This window comes from Rattus norvegicus, chromosome 17 (genome assembly GCF_021556685.1).
Source record: "Rattus norvegicus strain SHRSP/BbbUtx chromosome 17, alternate assembly SHRSP_T2T, whole genome shotgun sequence".
NCBI classification, from domain to species: Eukaryota; Metazoa; Chordata; class Mammalia; order Rodentia; family Muridae; genus Rattus; species Rattus norvegicus.
The window spans coordinates 90,985,226-91,004,458 of record NC_141550.1 but is presented as its reverse complement, the minus strand read 5'-3'; the positions used below and the strand labels follow the sequence as shown (position 1 = coordinate 91,004,458).

Below are 19,233 nucleotides of genomic sequence, written 5' to 3'. Positions count from 1 at the left end.
AAGTATGCCACTTTTCTAGAAGGCATCTAGTTATTTTCTCAATGTATGGAAATCAAAGGGCATGGTGAAAGGCTTCTGTGGCTTTCTGTTTATCACTAGCAATTTCCTTGGGCTCTTAAGGTTGTTCAGTTTCCTATCCACATGCACATGACAGGAAAGGAAACCTTCTTTAAAAACAGAAAACAGATTCCTTCTCTCTTGTGGACAACGTGGCCTTCAGGAAACACCACTACAAGCACCAGTCCACTTGAGCGTGTCCCATGTCCTGAGTGTTGGCCTTCCAGATGCAAATCCACAGAAAGCTCAGCCAAGAGAGGCTGGGACCTTTTCACTCCTAGGATCCACAAAATAAGCTTTTCCATCTCCCTGGTCAAGATAGAATGACCACAGCTTAGTGCTCAATGGATGCTGTCATTTTGGTTGAAGTGGGCAGCTGGTTAGAGCTGTTCAGAAACTGCTCCATGTGAAACCCCTTGGCCCTGACTTGGCACCTTGATATGGTTTGAAAATGACAGAGGATATTTCCCAAGGGTTTATGTTCTGGAAAATTTGTCTGTCCAAAGGCCATGTCGCAAGTGTGGAACTTTATTTAAAATCTGGGTCTAGTGTGTGAGCCCTCGGGTTATTGGGGCTACAGCTTTCTGAGGTGAGGAATTGATAGATTAGTTCAGTTCTCTTGGGATGCCTGAGTTAGCTGCTGTCTCCTTTTCCTTCTCCTCTTCTTCTTCCTCTCCTTCCTCCTCCTCCTTTTCCTCAACAAGGTCTTGGTGCCTCTTCTTCCTCTTCTTTCCCTTCCTCCTCATCTTCTTCCTCTTAACAGGGTCTTGCTGTATATCCCAAGCTGGTCTTGAACTCACTAATTTCTTACCCAAGTCTGATATGCACTGAGGCCAATGACATGGACCACTATGTTTAGCATCTGGGTTCCTTCTTCAGCACAGACATGGCTGGCCTCTAGCAGCACCCACTTTTTATTTTGTAATGAAACACGATGTCCTTAATGTCAGAAATGACATCATACTATTTGAATGTGCAGGCTTCAAAACTGTGAAACTCTTTTTCTTTATAAAGTTAGCTTAACTTCAGTTTTTGTTTTTTTTTTATAGCAACAAACTATACCTCAAACAAATGTTAAACATAAAGCGTAAATACAGGAAGAGTTGCAAAAAAATGTGTAGAGACCCACAGATATTTGCAAAGCCACCCAGCACCGACAGTTGTTTCTTGAATGAGAGATGAACTACTGTTCAGTGGCCTTTTAGGGAATATGGGTATACATTTATCAATAAAGTGAAATAACCATCCTTCAGACATCTGTGTAAAGGCCTGTTTAAAGTTTTCCATTACCAATGACAGTTACAAGTTATGTTAAATGAGCCAGCCTTGACTACATTCGGGTACAGTCCCTGAGGTATTTGCAAAATTGTTTTCCATTTCCTTTAATAATTTAAGGAACATAACTACAATTTATTATTCAAAGGATACATAAAGAAATACACATAAATATCGCCCACCCAATCACTTCTTAAATTTTACTAGGAGACACACTATAACAAAAAAATAAGCCTTCCTACAGGCTATAAATATTTGGTGCTAAGGAACAGTGCAGAAAACTCCTCTTGGTTTTACAGAGAGCAGAATGCTGAAAAATGCAGGAAGGGGCATATCTAAGCTCACAGTTAGGGAGGGCTTGCTCCAATACTTATTTTAAGCAACATAAAATGGCCTTTTTGGTTTTTTTTTCTAATAGTAAAAAACTAATGTATTTTCAGAAACATTTATTATAGGGCTTAAAAATTTATTTTAGCATTGTTTTAAAATTTTTAATTCCTAGGGGTCAGGGATTTAGTTCAGTGGTAGAGCGCTTGCCTAGCAAGCGCAAGGCCCTGGGTTTGGTTCTCAGCTCCGGGAAAAAAAATTTAATTCCTGTCACCCAAAATATCCCCTTGCTTTGCTTCCTGAAGACATGCTTAGCCTTTTTGAGCCCAGAGATGGTTCCTTCCCTATTTTCTATTTGTTTGCTTGCCTGTTTTGAGACAGTCTTACACTGTTATCCAGAATAGTCTCAAACTCACTTTGTAGGCTAACCTCAAACGATCCCCCCACCTCATCCTCCTGAGTGCGCTCAGATTATCCAAATTGCCTAAACAACTAGCTCTCTATAAGTGCTGGCTGGTTTTAAATCCACCTTGCCTCATTCATGGACAAGTGTGTCTATGGACAATTGAAAAAAATCTTTTTAAAAAATGATTACTCTTTGATTTTTAGCTACTTTAGTTCTTCTGAGCTAGGTAAAACTGGCTCCCTTCCTTTTCTCTCTCCCCATCCCCTAACTCTCTTTCTGGTTTTTCTAAAGCCTAAAGAATTTCATGTTCAGATCAATTGCATTGCATAGGTGGCCTGCCAAGAATTGTCAGTAGAGAACTTAAGCAAATGATAAAAATAGTTAAAGTTTCACCTGGGGTTGGAAACACAGTTGAAGTGATGGAGTCTGTGCCTAAGATGTGTGAGCTCCCATGTTCAATTCCCAGTTTCATAAATAAACAGATGGTTAAGCGACTCGTAGGTGGATAGATGACCATCTATTCTATTACTGCAGATGCAAAGGATTCCAAACAGCATATGTGGCATAACCCTTCTTCCAGGACAGGCCACTATTGCTCCAATGATTTAACCTTCAGATTGATTTTCACACACTTAGTTTCTGTGGCTTACAACTAAAATTCCCTCACCTGACTTTTTCAAATTGTATGTCATCCTTACATCCCTATAATCTCACAGGTTAAGTACCAATTTATAGATGGTGAAACTAGTTCTTAAATGTTAAAATAGGGTGTCTTTATTGTGCAAGTAGGTAACAGAAGAAATAAAATTCAAATTTAAAATTATCAAGATTCATGTCACTTCTCTCCCTTCATAGTTTTAAAACAAGTCCTTTCTTGACTCAAATCTAGTCAGAAAGAAAACATCTGCTGAAGCTCCATTCACTAAAACTACCAACCCTCCAACAAATACAATATATCAAACACAGTATTCCCACCATCCAACACAGTATATCAAATACAGTGTGCTCTCCATCCAGAAAATTCAGTTTATCAAATACAGTATTCCTACCATCTAACACATACAGAGTATCAAATGTAACGTACACTCCATCCAACAAATACAGGACATCATAGAAGATGGGAGCTGTGCTGACTAACTTTTGTCAAGTTGATACAAACTAGAGACATCTGGGAAGAGGGGGGAACCTCAGTTGAGGAGTTGGATCCATCAGACTGACACATGGGCATGTCTGCAGGGGCATTGACTTGACTTATGACTGATGTGGAAGAACCCAGCCCACTGTGCACAGCACCAACCCTGGATTGTACAAAATAAACAGCTGCATGTGTTCTAGGGAAGCAAGGCAGTTAGTAGCATTCCTCTATTATTCCTTATACTCTGCTCTTACTTGAATTCCTGCCTCATCTTCTTCTCTGATAAAAGTGATAAGGACAAAGGGTAAGCAAATGACCACCACCATCCCTGGGTTGATTTTGGTCATGGTGTTTTGCTGCACCAAGTTGGGCTTGGCCAATCCTACCCTTGGAGTGTTCACAGTTTTCTAGAAATGCTATCTACTCAGTTTATGGATGAACAATTTAATTTTAAGCAATAAAGAAAAAACAGAATACAAGAGTAAAGCCTTGAGATTCATACAGGATTAGAATAATTTTGCTCATTAAATTAGACCCAAAAAATCTACTAGTTATAAGCCTCTAGCAATCATTCTTCTTCACTGGCATCATTTCTAGAGACTCTTAGAGGGAATAGCTTCCATTCCAGTCTTTAAAATAAGCAAAAGATACTAAATGAACAAGTTTCTCATATTCTAAATTTCATACGCACTCATGATTGCTGTTGTCTCAGAACCAGTTATAACCTCCTTAAATCAGTTCCTATTTGTGGTTTTAAAGCAGTTTTAAAGGCAACTTCATATTGTTAGTGTAAAGAAAGAAAACAGCCAATACATTCCAAAAATAGATAGCAGCTATAGAAATAAATACAATAGAACAGAATGACAACTCCCAGGGACATGGCACTGAAGAGAACAGCTCCACACCTGCGGTCTGGCCCGCCTCTTCCAAATGGATATTAGCAGTGGTGTGACAGGTGTTAAGAAAAACCTAGCTGTTCCAAACTAATCTTTCTCCTGGAAATAATCAGGAGGACTTGGAAGGGCATCTGAACAGAAGTAATCTCACTTTATGAGTTGATGCTACTTAACACTGTCCTCAAATTGCATCAATCTCTTCCTGCAGGCCACAGTGTTATGCAGTCCAAGTAGTTGGACCACCCCGAGGTGAGCTGGAGAATATGAATGAACTGTGAGAAGCAGGTTAGAGATCTGCAACTGACCTTTCCACTCATTCGCTTATTCATTAATTGACTCATTCATTCATCTGCTAATGAGTTAAGCATTTCTAATATGTAGATCATAGGGCTGCCTGAGTAGACATTCACTCACTTGAAGAAGGTAAATTACAATGAAGATCACCATTGACTTTAAAAGGTAGTGGGAATATAGCAGACAGTATGTAACAGACATATACAGTCTAGTAGCAATGGAGTCTTGATCAAATTACAAACAGGCAATTCTTTCATGATTCTGGAAAGCTTACTACCCATTGTAGGTTGCCATTGATTTCCTATTTCTTTGGTAAGAGTCAGTTGATAATTAGCAAGGCATTATAGCACACAGTGTACTGACATGGTAAGGGCATACAGATTTTCTATGACTTCTTAGTGTTCAAAGCTAAATTCACATTTATAGTTGCTCTTATGAAACCAGTACCATATTGTCTCTAACTTCACTGTACATATACAAAGGGAATCAAAAAAAAACCCATGGATTAACCGGAAATTAACAATCAGCAATTAACCAGAAAGGAAGGGAGAGAAAGAGATGGAGGGAAACAGGAAGAGAAAATGGTAGGGGAGAGGGTTGGTCTTATGTAGAAGACAGAGCAATAATCACAGTTTCAAAAAGATAGTAATAAACAAAACATGACACATATCATTGAAAGTACTCCTTGCATGAGCCATATCTTGACTGAGAAATACTCATGGCCAGGTAGGTACATGGAGAAGGCTCTGGGTCATCAGAACTGCACCTGTTCATCAGTGCCAGGTCTTCAGTGTCAGCCTGCCAGCTTTTTTCTCCTTCCTCTTTGGTACATTTTCACTGAGGCTTTCTTTAAACTTGCAGAAGAGAGGGAAGGCAAAGCCTGGAATGGCAATCCCCCACCCCCCCAGCACTGTGGACAGGAAGTTTATTTTGTTATCCTACATTCATATTTGGGTTGCCATAAACTAACCATAAGAGAACTAATAGTATCTTCCAGTTTTCAAGGTTGCTAATCCCTGAAGGAATGGTTAAAAAAAAACAACTTTTAAATGCTTTTCATTAATTCTTAAATAAAAGTATATCTTCATTCTTCCTTTTCAGCTCTCATATATATATATATATATATATATATATATATATATATATATATATATATATGAAAATGTGAACATGTAGTATATTCCTAGTTATATAACTACAACCTGCTTAGTCTGTGGATATTACTTGCATATGTGTAATTTTAACTTTAACGAAGATGACACCAATAGACATAGTAACATGGAAAAGGGAATCTTATGGAGCCTCAATCCTAGACAGATGACTACAGACAACTAAATGGTTAGAGCATGAGAATTAGTCTTCCCCAGAGAAGAGCTTCCCAATTTATCATCCAAAACCATTAAAAAATAACTTTATCTTGGAACATCAATAGGATGATCTGTATTGTCCTTCTATCTTGATTTAGGTAGTAAATACTGTTAACATCCCAACAGTATTTTTTCCTCCAAAATAACTCCATCCGATAACAGAAACACAGTTTCTTAAAGGACCTTGCTCAAAGAGTTCAGTCCTATGAAAGATTCCCCGAAGAATGTAACTAGAGGGTGTCTTAGTTATGTTCCTATTCTGTGATAAACCCACCACAAGAAACACTTTCTAAAAGAAAGGTTTTATTTCATCTTACTTTTCCAGCAAACAGTCAGCCACTGAGGGAAGGCAGGGAGGAACTCAAGCAGACTGAGAACCTGAAGGAAAGAACTCAGAGGCCATGGAGGAGTGCTGCTTAAGGGCATGCTCCTAATGGCTGGCTCAGTACCACGTGCTCAAATGTAGCACCGCCCACAGTGGGCTGGCTGGGCCATGGCACATCAACCATTGCTCAGGAAAATGTCCTCACAGACTTGCTTATGGACTAGTCCAACAGACAAAATCTTTCACTGAAAGTTCTTCTTCCCAGATTGCTCCAGCTGAAGTAGTGCAGAAGTAGCCTAACCAGGATGTGTGAGAAATACAAGTTTATATCATCTAGCTATTTACATTCTTGAATAATGGCCAGCTCAGTTTACAATTAGTTGCTAAACAAGACAAGTTGGTTCCTCTGTGAGAGTAAATACTGAAGAAACATAACATACCTGTGAAGCTTGAGGGTCACAGTTCCATAAACTGTCGCAAAACCGAGAAGACGAACCCACCTCAGGAGAATACAACGAAATGTACTTGGCTCAAAGTACAGAATAACAACCTGTAGATAAGACAGAAAGAGTCCTTCAGTGTCAACTGCTGCTCCCAAAGTCAGTACATCACAACTGGGTCCTTAACACACGTTGATTTTGACATAAGCATACATTCACTGGAGTAGTTTCTGAAATGCCCCTGTAACTCATTAATGAGGCTGAAGAACTATAGGATCACTCCATAGATTTCCATGAAACTTAAATCCTTAACACCAAATTTCAAGGAGTTCTAAGCACCTGTCTTTCTTTCTTCCTTGCTTAATTAATTAATTAATTAGTTAATTGTTTATATCCCAATCACTACTCCCCTCCTGCTCCCCCATAGGGTCCCTCTCCCATCTTCCTTCCCCTCTCCTCTGAGAGGGTGCCCCCACCCCCATTGCACACAGGGGCCTAACGTAACTGTTTTAGGAAAGGCTCTACCCAGCAGCTGACTGAAACAAGGTAGATACCCACAGTCAAATAGTGGATGGAGTTTGGTGGACTCTTATGGAAAGTTAGGGGAAGGATTGAAGGCCCTGAGGAGGATAGGCCTCCAGAGGAAGACCAATAGCATCAAGTTACCTGGACCCTTAGGGGTTCTCAGAGACTGCGCCACCAACAAAGGGCATACATGGTCTGGGCCCCCTGCCCCGGAATATATGTAGCAGATGTACAACTCAGTCTCCATGTGGGTCCCCAATAACTGGAAAAGGGGCTGCCCCTAAAGCGGTTGCTTGTCTGTGGAATATGTTCCCCAACAGTCCTGCCTTGTTTGGCTTCAGTAGGAGAGGATGTGTCTAGTTCTGTTTCTTTTTAACACAATCTTGCAGGTTGGGTCTCTCTGCCATCTGCTACCACAGGCTCTCCCATTCTACCTTTCTAGCAAGGTCTTTCCCCTGTGTGAGATAGCCTTGACAAGGTTTTCCACACTGTACCTCTAATCAATCCATCCACCACTCTGGCTTTCCTACTTAACTCAGAATGTGGGGCCAGGGAATTCATTCACTACTTGCATATCATTTCAATTAAATTCTCCTCCAGGCTGATGGGACCAATAAGAATCAGGCAAGAAGCACTTATGCCAAAGTATTCATTAAGTAACCCAGGAGCTACAGGAGACATCTAAGTGGATTCAGTGGAGCCACAGAGCAGGTGGCCAATTCTGTGGGACAGTCAGAAGACTTGTGCAAGACACTCCACTGCCTTTCATAATGCTGTTACATAAATTTCAGCAAGTTCTTATAGAAAAATTGCTCTGACTGTGCCAGGGAAGCTCTGACTCTGTTAAAGGATGAATGATGTTGAAAAACAGAGAAAATCAACAGGTATGATTTTGTTATGAATTTATTTTCCTGAAGTCATGGCCATCATAACAAAATCTCTGGTGGTGGCCACGAACTTGAGGGTTATTTTTGGCTTTTAAAACTGGAACCATATCTATTGAGAACAGCTAAGATTCCTCTCCAGCATGGCACAATAAAGTCCCTCTCCCTTGTGTCTCCAGAATGACATTGTAATTGTTTTATAGTATTTTTGCAGTAAAACTATTTGGAAAATAGAATTGATATTTTTGGAGAATAGGGAAAGAGCAAGACAAAAGTCCCAGCACATTTTTTTAAAGTATATCTTGGAACACACTCAAGAATCATTCACTGTGTGTTCTGGAAGTCAAGAAGTGATAGCTTTCGTCTCTATCTTCTCACTTATGAAAAATGTATGGTTAATTTAATATATATTTAATATACATGTATATGTGTACATAATGTGTATGTATGTGTGTGTATGTGTGTATATGCATGTGCATGTATATGGAGAGGGGATATAATATATACATAAAGATTTGCCTTTAAATTCATTTATTTTTGTTTCATATATTACTTCATATTTTATTGCATATTTTATTTATTTACATTTCAAATGTTATCCTCTGTCCTAGTTTCCCCTCTGCAAACCTCCATCCTATCCCCCTGCTTCTATGAGGGTCCCCCATGTACCCGCTCACTCCTACCTCACCACCCTGGCTTTCCCCTACACTAGGGCATCGAGCCTTCACAGGACTAAGGGTCTTTCTTCTCATTGATGCCAGATAAGGCCATTCTCTGCTACATATACAGCTGGAGCAATGAGTACTCTTTGCTTGGTAGTTTAGTTCCTGGGAGCTCTAAGGGGTCTGCTTGGTTAATATTGTTGTTTTTCCTATAAGATTGCAAACTCCTTTAGCTCCTTCAGTCTTCCCCTAACTCTTCCACTGGGATCCCTGTGCTCAGTCTTAATGGTTGGCTGTGAGCACATGCATCTGTATTTGCCAGGCTCTGACAGCCTCTCAGGAGACAGTTTTATCTGTCAGCAAGCACTTCTTAGCATTGACAATATTGTCTGTGTTTGGTGTCTGTATATGGGATCAATCCCCAGGTGGGGCAGTCTCTGGATTAACTTTCCTTCAGTCTCTGTTCTGTACTTTGTCCCTGTATTTCCTTTAGATAGGAGCAATTCTGGGTTAAAAATCTGGAGATGAATGGGTAGCCCATACACCACTGGGGGCCTTGCCTAACCTCTGGATATGGTCTCTGCAGAGTCTCCTTCCCTTTTGTTGGGCATGTCAGCTAACGTCACCCCTGTTGAGTCCTTGGGGCCTCTTGCTTTCCTGGTATCTGGGACTTTCTGGTGGCTATCTCCAGTTCCCCACTCCCCATTGCTACACACCTCTGTTCAATTTCCTGACCCTCTGCATATCATCCTCATCTCCCATACTTGATCACCCCCTTCTCCCTCCCCCTTCTCTCTTCCTCCCAAGCTCTCCTACTTTCTACCTCCTTTGAGTATTTTGTTCCCCCTTCTAAGAAGGAATGAAGCAACCACACTTTGGGCAGATGCCTTTAAGATTTATAAGAAAAAAAATTTGAACTAAGAAAAAAAGATATAAACATAGAGCCAGTTAAAATTTCATAAATTTGTACTATAAATTTAGGTTTGTTTATTTTAGAAATATGTTTCTTGCCCATGAGAGCAACAGTAATTATGAGTTATACAATGTAAGTGCCATTCTTTGGTAAAGACTTGAAGCTGAATGAAAAAGAGTTAACTTGAGTCAGGAAGAAGTCTGGATACGTGACTAAGAATTTGGGGACCATCTGTATTTCTACTCATGTGGTGGTGGGGGGGCAAGTTAGAGACCAGAGACACCAAAGAGGAAAAACGAGAGCACATAAGCCTCAAATATTAGCATTAGAAATGTAGTTTTGCCTATGAAATTCATGAGGTCATTGTTTTTGATAGGTAATGGATGGAACTAGAAAATATCATCCTGAGTGAGGTAACCCAATCACAGAAAAACACACATGGTATGCACTCACTGATAGGTGGGTATTAGCCCAAAAGCTCAAATTACCCAAGATACAATCGACAGACCACATGAAGCTCAAGAAGAAGAATGACCAAAGTGTGGATGCATAGTAAAAGCCATATACAGCAAACCAGTTGCTAACATTAAACTAAATGGAGAGAAACTTGAAGCAATCCCACTAAAATCAGGGACTAGACAAGGCTGCCCACTCTCTCCCTACTTATTCAATATAGTTCTTGAAGTTCAAGCCAGAGCAATCAGACAACAAAAGGAGGTCAAGGGGATACAGATCGGAAAAGAAGGAGTCAAAATATCACTATTTGCAGACGACATGATAGTATATTTAAGTGATCCCAAAAGTTCCACCAGAGAACTACTAAAGCTGATAAACAACTTCAGCAAAGTGGCTGGGTATAAAATTAACTCAAATAAATCAGTTGCCTTCCTCTATACAAAAGAGAAACAAGCCGAGAAAGAAATTAGGGAAACGCCACCCTTCATAATAGACCCAAATAATATAAAGTACCTCGGTGTGACTTTAACCAAGCAAGTAAAAGATCTGTACAATAAGAACTTCAAGACACTGTAGAAGGAAATTGAAGATGACCTCAGAAGATGGAAAGATCTCCCATGCTCATGGATTGGCAGGATTAATATAGTAAAAATGGCCATTTTACCAAAAGCGATCTACAGATTCAATGCAATCCCCATCAAAATTCCAATCCAATTCTTCAAAGAGTTAGACAGAACAATTTGCAAATTTATCTGGAATAACAAAAAACCCAGGATAGCTAAAGCTATCCTCAACAATAAAAGGACTTCAGGGGGAACCACTATCCCTGAACTCAAGCAGTATTACAGAGCAATAGTGATAAAAACTGCATGGTATTGGTACAGAGACAGACAGATAGACCAATGGAATAGAATTGAAGACCCAGAAATGAACCCACACACCTATGGTCACTTGATTTTTGACAAAGGAGCCAAAACCATCAAATGGAAAAAAGATAGCATTTTCAGCAAATGGTGCTGGTTCAACTGGAGGTCAACATGTAGAAGAATGCAGATCGATCCAAGCTTATCACCCTGTACAAAGCTTAAGTCCAAGTGGATCAAGGATCTCCACATCAAAGCAGACACACTCAAACTAATAGGAGAAAAAGTGGGGAAGCATCTCGAACACATGAGCACTGGAGAAAATTTCCTGAACAAAACACCATTGGCTTATCCTCTAAGACCAAGAATCGACAAATGGGATCTCATAAAACTGTAATGCTTCTGTAAGGCAAAGGACACTGCTGTTAGGACAAAACGGCAACCAACAGATTGGGAAAAGATCTTTACCAATCCTACAACAGATAGAGGCCTTATATCTAAAATATACAAAGAACTCAAGAAGTTAGACCGCAGGGAAACAAATAACCCTATTAAAAAATGGGTTTCAGAGCTAAACAAAGAATTCACAGCTGAGGAATGCCGAATGGCTAAGAAACACCTAAAGAAATGTTCAACATCTTTAGTCATAAGGGAAATGCAAATCAAAACAACCCTGAGATTTCACCTCACACCAGTGAGAATGGCTAAGATCAAAAACTCAGGTGACAGCAGATGCTGGCGAGGATGTGGAGAAAGAGGAACACTCCTCCATTGTTGGTGGGATTGCATACTGGTACAACCATTCTGGAAATCAGTCTGGAGGATCCTCGGAAAATTGGACATTGAACTGCCTGAGGATCCAGCTATACCTCTCTTGGGCATATACCCAAAAGATGCCCCAACATATAAAAAAGACACGTGCTCCACTATGTTCATCACAGCCTTATTTATAATAGCCAGAAGCTGGAAAGAACCCAGATGCCCTTCAACAGAGGAATGGATACAGAAAATGTGGTACATCTACACAATGGAATATTACTCAGCTATCAAAAACAACGACTTTATGAAATTCGTAGGCAAATGGTTGGAACTGGAAAATATCATCCTGAGTGAGCTAACCCAATCACAGAAAGACATACATGGTATGCACTCATTGATAAGTGGCTATTAGCCCAAATGCTTGAACTACCCTAGATGCCTAGAACAAATGAAACTCAAGACAGATGATCAAAATGTGAATGCTTCACTCCTTCTTTAAAAGGGGAACAAGAATACCCTTGGCAGGGAATAGAGAGGCAAAGATTAAAACAGACACAGAAGGAACACCCATTCAGAGCCTGCCCCACATGTGGCCCATACATATACAGCCACCCAATTGGACAAGATGGATGAAGCAAAGAAGTGCAGACCGACAGGAGCCGGATGTAGATCGCTCCTAAGAGACACAGCCAGAATACAGCAAATACAGAGGCGAATGCCAGCAGCAAACCACTGAACTGAGAATAGGACCCCCGTTGAAGGAATCAGAGAAAGAACTGGAAGAGCTTGAAGGGGCTCGAGACCCCATATGTACAACAATGCCAAGCAACCAGAGCTTCCAGGGACTAAGCCACTACCTAAAGACTATACATGGACTGACCCTGGACTCTGACCCCATAGGTAGCAATGAATATCCTAGTAAGAGCACCAGTGGAAGGGGAAGCCCTGGGTCCTGCTAAGACTGAACCCCCAGTGAACTAGACTGGTGGGGGGAGGGCGGCAATGGGGGGAGGGTTGGGAGGGGAACACCCATAAGGAAGGGGAGACGAAAAGATAATAAAATTAAATAAAAAAAAAACAATGTTACATGTAATCTGCAAGATAATAGCCCCCCCGAAAAAAGAATTTAAAGTAAATGGAAAAATGCTAGAGCAAAAGTGCTGAAGTTTTGATAAAGTTAAATTGCCACTGATGGAATTTATCTTTAATAAATAAGAATACTTATTGTAGCATCCAAAAAAAAAAGAATTATTCCATGAGCACCCAACTAAGTATTTGCTAAGGAACTCATATAGCAACAGATTGTCACAGGTTTGGCTGACTCACTGAACGGGAAGAGACTGAAGGTAAGAAGTTTAGCTGGAAGTGAGAATGTGCATCCTCGTGTGCACAGGTTTTCTTTCCTTTGTTTAATTCCATGACTTTCATTGCAGGCCCCAGACTGTAAGATTATCCCTGCTCACACCATGATCCTGCTGAGAACTTAAGGGGCTCTCAGACTCTTAGGAGAAAATGCAGATTCTTTCAGTTGCTAGCAAGGGTCAGCACCACAGAAACCCATTCTTCTCTGCTGTACCATCATGTCACTCCCAGCAAAGCCTGCAGAGCCTTCCGTGGGTGGTCTCTGTCCAGTGTCCCTTACAAAGTCCCGTGCTTCACCTGCACCTGGGTTATTTCAGCTCATCCCTTTTGGCCTTGGCCAGAACAGCCATTCCTGAAAGAAGAAGAGACCCTGCTGTGGGGTATCTCAAGTTCTCTACATCATCTCTCTCCTCAACTAGGGACAGGCTGTGTGGCTGTCCATCTTCATCTTGTCTACTTCTGTGACACTGATACTGAATCCCTGAACTCCAGAAAAGCCTCAGCCAGGGCACGTTGAGTGAGATAAAGCAGACAAAGTTGCAGGTGGGATGGGGTGGGTTGCCATTCAGTGTAATCCATGTTGAGAGATCAAGAATTCAGTCATTTTGTTATAGTAGAAGAAAGGATGTCTAACTGAAGGAAACACTAAGCATCCCATTACTCCTCCAGGCAAAGGACTATGAATATTAAAGGCATATCACGGGTTTAAGCCCAGGTGACCGAGAGAGGGATGGTTGTGTTAGGAATAAAGCTGATAAAAGGAGAGGATACATAAGGATGGAGTAAATAGTGAGACTTCCACCTAGACGCTTCCCTGTCACATCCTTCATGACGGAGCTCAGGCTTGGTATCCATGACACTTCCCACTCCTCCCACGCAATACCAGAGTTCCACCTTATTTATACATTGTTTACTCTCGTTGAATGCTAAGTTTCTTTCATTCTCTCAACAGCTCTGTTTTGAGGTAGTTATTTCTGTAAGTCAGTTGTTTGACATGTCTTCCTTGCTAGGACAGAATATATGCAACAACGTTTAGCTATCTCATTCAAAATTGCAAGCAATTCCTTGGCACAGTAGCTGGCAATAATTGGTAGCAGATAAATCTATTATTTTACATTTTTACATTTAGAACATGCAATTTGGTATACTATAATGAGAAAAACAAAGCCCAAGTGGGTCTCTAAAATTTTGTTGTTTTATGACATGTTAAATTTTGCATACTAACATAATCTAACAAAATGATTATGAAATACACAGCCCCTCCCAACTATTAGTTAATAATATTCAATATTCCGCTAATTTTAGCGGAAAATTAATCCGCTAAAGCTGAAAGACTTATGAATGATTCTACTGACATAAAACAGACATCTGTTGGGTTCACAGAGTAAAAATAATTTTATTAGTGGAACTGCTATGTCTTTACCATCCTCCCTCCCAAAATTCATTTTGAAATTATTGCCATTGTAAGAGCACCAAGAGGTTGGGACCTTCGGGAAATCACCAGGCTGTGAGAATCTTTCACTCACAAGTGGATTAAGGCCACATGACAGCTGTGGGGGTGTTTCTAAAATGGGCTCTTAATAAATGGGTGAGTTTGGCCTAGTTTTTCTCTGTGTCTTGCTAGTACTTGGCCTTCTGTGGGCGTCCTTTCTAGTACGTTTCCCACCACCCACCAGACTAAGATGGGTTTTATCTTATTCTTATGCCACTTCTTCTTATTAAACACTGGTTCTACTCCTACTGGCACTTGTGCTTTCCAAATCTATGAGTAAAATAAACTTCTCTTCCTTGTAATTGATCAACCTGTGTTTCTCTGTTATAAGAGGAGAAATGGACTCAGACTTGTTCATACAGATCTCTATGCTGGGCACACACCCGTGTTTTGGGTCCAAATATACTTTATCATCCTTATTCTAAGGGTGGATGTCAGATGCCATCTAAGATAGGCTAAAGGGGAGTGGATGCTTTTCCTGCGAAGGCCCACCATTTTTACATAGACTTTAATGGATGAGCTCTGGGAGGCAATGCCTCAAGAGACTTCCTCTCAGGATTGATATGACTCTTGTAGCTAATATGCCATTCCTGTCATTATTAAATTGATATAACCATCCCAGGCATTAGCCCACACTATTGGGCAGATTTTCTACAGATCAACAAAGATGGACTCTTTTATAGTAATGCTGTATATACAAATAGATGGTTTCTTAATTCCTAATAGTGATTCCATACAATTCCTAGATATATACAAGTGATTTTGAAACCCTCTGTGGTGGTTTGAATATGCTTGGCTCAGGAAATAGCACTATTAGGTGTGGCCTTGTTGGAGTGGGTGTGGCCTTGTTGGAGTGGGTGTGCCAGTGTGGAGTGGAGGGCTTTGAGACCCTCTTTTTAGCTGCCTGTGAGCAAGTCTTCTCTTGTCTTTGGAGAAAGACACAAAACTCTCAGCTCCTGCAGCCCCATGTTGGTCTAGATGCTGCCTGCTCCTGCCTTGATTAGAGCGGACTGAACCTCTGAACCTGTAAGCCAGCCCCAATTAAATGTTTTCCTTTGTAAGACTTGCCTTAGTCATGATGTCTTTTTATAAAAATAAAACCCTAACTAAGGCATCCTATAAGAAAAACTGCAATTAGGGTTGTGTAAACCTTCATTGTATCACAGGAAATTTTCACTGGGATAGAAAGTAGGCATGAATCAGATTTACAATCTAGGAATACATTCCTTTTATGCTGCAAAAACCATTATCTGATAACTAAAGAACATAAAAGGAAATGAGTGATTTACTGTAGATGCAAAGACAGAAGATACAATATTGACTGGGTTTATTTCTACAAAACTTCAATACTAATGAGACACTAGGCAGATGATTTCCCTCTTAACTTAGACATAAGAGTTATTGTCTTAAACTCTCAATGAACCTGTGGAGCTAGTGACAGATAATGAATGTTTAGTTAGATAACTAGTCTTAATGGAAACACATGTAAACATCTCTGTTGTTATGTCTTATTCAATTTATGATTTGAATTTATGTTTGAACTTATTGTGAACTTTTTAAAAAAGATGCTTGGAATACCATGAGTACAAGAACTAGGAATGATGATGATTAAACAAAAAGAGCAGAGAAGAAAAAACAGCAGAAGAGCAGAATACAGCAGAGAGAGCAGGCAGGCTTCCTGCCATGAGACAGGTCTTTTGGGGCTTGTTTGTTTGCTCGTTTGTTTGTTTGTTTGTTTGTTTTTCTTAACAGCAGGGCTTCTTACTTACAAGAAAAGGGCTTTTTTTTCCCTGACATATGTGGTCTTCTTTCATTTAGCAATAGAAAGGTAGAAGACTTTTCTTTCTTTATGCAATAAAGGTTGGAACTTATTTTTCATCCAGTATGAGTAAATTCTTTCTGCACTGGCACTTGGACTTTTGCTCCATCCATCAAATAGATAGATAGATAGATAGATAGATAGATAGATAGATAGATAGATAGATAGATAGAGACACAGATAGATAAGATTAGATAGATAAAGATATATATGCATATGTAAGTGTAAATATGTGTAAGTATATAAGTTGATGATACAGGTAGCTGGGTTTGACCAGAATATATGTGTGTATGGATATGTGTGCTGAATGTCATATGATATGTAATAAATCTCTATTTCTGTGCATGCTGCCTGTGTAAAAGTTTTTCTTTCAATGGACATGACTTTCTTTTCCTGGTTCAATAAAAGTTAATTGCTCCAAGCCTCCCTCTTGCTTGGCCATCAAGGCTTTTGGTCAATAGAGAAAGCCTTAGCAATACATCCTCTACTGATTTCCCCACTGCTATACAGCATATGTTAATTGCCATAAAGTAAGTTTATAAAGTAAGAGCTAAGTTTTCTAGCACTCCTTCAAGCACAAAGAATTATGAAGTAAATAGTAGGAGAGGCAAAGAGTTACTGGCCCTTGGTTATAAGAGACAGTTTCACCATGTAGCTCTGGTTGGCCTTGAAATTGTTTCATAGTTTAGAATGTCCTGAACCTGAGATTCTCCTGCCTCCTACCTACTACATTGTAAGATGACAACGCGTAGTAAGTTTTGACTTTAAAGTATATGGCTTGAAGTCTATTGGATTTCAATCCCCTTTAGATGCTGAAAATAGCTAATAATATGAAAAAGAGAAACAGAAAGAAAAAATATCAGTAGGGCTCTCAAATAGTCACAAAAGAAAAATTATTTTGAACAGAATATGTATTTTTAAAAGGTAGTCACAACTTTAGAAGCAGAAACACTGTTGATGTTGGCTCAGCAAACAAAATGACTGGTATTGTTTGGAGGTACGTTGGTCAGAAGCCAACAGCCACAGTCCAACAGCCTTCCTGGAGCTCTGAGAGGTAACAGTGTGATGCTCACGTTTTCGGCTGGCACCTTGGGGATCTGAGCACATGTGTTCAACAGCAACTCTGCTTTCCTAGTTAGCACATCAAGGGTCAGTTGCCTCAGTTCAGTGAAACAGGCTGTTAATTAAACTACTTTTATGGGTGAATGAAGTATTACAAGCTGTTGGATTTCTGTTAGCCAAGATTGTGAAAATAGTTTCATTCATAGAAATATTACTGGCTAATAGGAGGTATAATAAGGGGCATAAATTTTAAATTAATTATTAGAGTTCCATTCAAATTCTGAAAAATAAGAAAAGTTACTCAGTAAACCTTTGTGTTTACATGATGACTGCATGTGACAGGGAGCATTCCCATGCTCACACACCCTGAGCCCTGCGCTGGTTCTTATCAGTTTGTATTTGGTTCCCATTACTCCAAAATTATAGACAGGAATAAATAATGGGAATATAAAACATAGAGGTAACTTTAAAATTATAAAATACTTGGGTGGTGCCTGTGACAGCACACAAAAGTATGTGGCAAGTCCTTTATAAATTCCCAATATCTCTGAAATCCAAAAAGAAATTATAAACTAGAGATAAAGATAATGGGATCCCAAACCCTTAGTAATGGTTGCATTTGCTTCTTGATAGGGTGTGTCAAATTCAGAAGTACCATCTAAATCCAGGCTATACTTTCAGTGCTCTCCAACCCTGAGACCCAAAGGGTTTTATTAAACAAGATAGATGTCTTTAAACTCCCAGGTCACATCCAACTCTACTGAAGTGTTTTTAACCAGCCAGTGTGGGAATCGTCCACTTAGCACTTTCCAACCTCATCAGCTCCTACTCTACAAAGTCATTCAAGGAGCAGAGTGACAAGAAGAAGAGGCTGCTATGGATTCTTGGCTTGGAAAGAGCACAACAAAGTGGGTTGCTCATGTGCTGGGGTGAATGGTAGGGAGGACAGCCCTCCTCCCTGGGTTCAGTTTCCCCACTTCTCCACAGAGAAAGGTGGGTTATAGAAGCAGACCAACCTATCAAACAGAACAAACACAGGCACATGACTTTTTGTCTTGAGCTTTCACAGTCTCAGATTTCATTGTCAAAAGAAATATTTTGGTCAAAAATAAATTATGGTGTGTAGTTTATGAACAACAATCTCAACATCCTTCCCAGTCATGTTCTCTCAACGTGGATGAATAGGCAAAAGCTTTCTGGAGTTACATTTAGTGGAAAAATAGCCAGCAAACAATGTTCATGAAGTGCCCAATGTATTACTAGATATGCTTAGAATTATGTGTATGTGCGTGTCTACAGATACACATATATGTATGGAAATGAAAGTATATCTATCACCCTAAATATAACATCCTCATGTTATTCCACTAGACAAGACAAAAAGCATAAATTGTATGCAGAGAATATAATTGATTATTTACTCCTCTTAAGAAGGTCACTCAAAGATTATGTATTTCTTAGCAGGAAAAAGTTCATTAAAACCTACAGCTCTTGGTCTGCTTCCTAGGTTCCCTTTTGGTGCTCTTATGTGCTAACAGTCAGTTCCTCTGAGAGAAATACACTCTAGTGAAGAAAACAGCAAATCAGGGACCAAGTTTATAATTAACTTTTTAAATAAGAAAACTTGATGACTGCTAAAATGAGAAGCTGGGAATTAGTTTAATATGACCAATGTGTACCAAGGAAGCATTAGAGGCTGGCAAGTTGGCTCAGCCAGTGAAGTCACTCTCTGCCAGCTTCGATAACATGTGTTCAATGCCAGGACACACATGATGGAAGGGCAAAACAAGTCACATGAGTTGTTCTCTCACCCCCACATTCAGGCCGTGAAACGTGTATTCCCTATCTCAAATACATAAGTCACACACACACACACACACACACATATATATATATATAATATACATACACATG

The 19,233-nt window shown here is 39.8% G+C and overlaps 1 protein-coding gene across 1 annotated transcript in view; it reads right to left on the bottom strand.

Moving 5' to 3' along the window:
• The window catches only part of Gpr158 (G protein-coupled receptor 158), a 409,526-nt gene that overhangs the window by 53,115 nt on the left and 337,178 nt on the right, over positions 1 to 19,233 (bottom strand). The window contains 1 exon segment of the mRNA NM_001170326.1: positions 6,523 to 6,632. Coding sequence (NP_001163797.1) covers positions 6,523 to 6,632 — 110 coding nt within the window.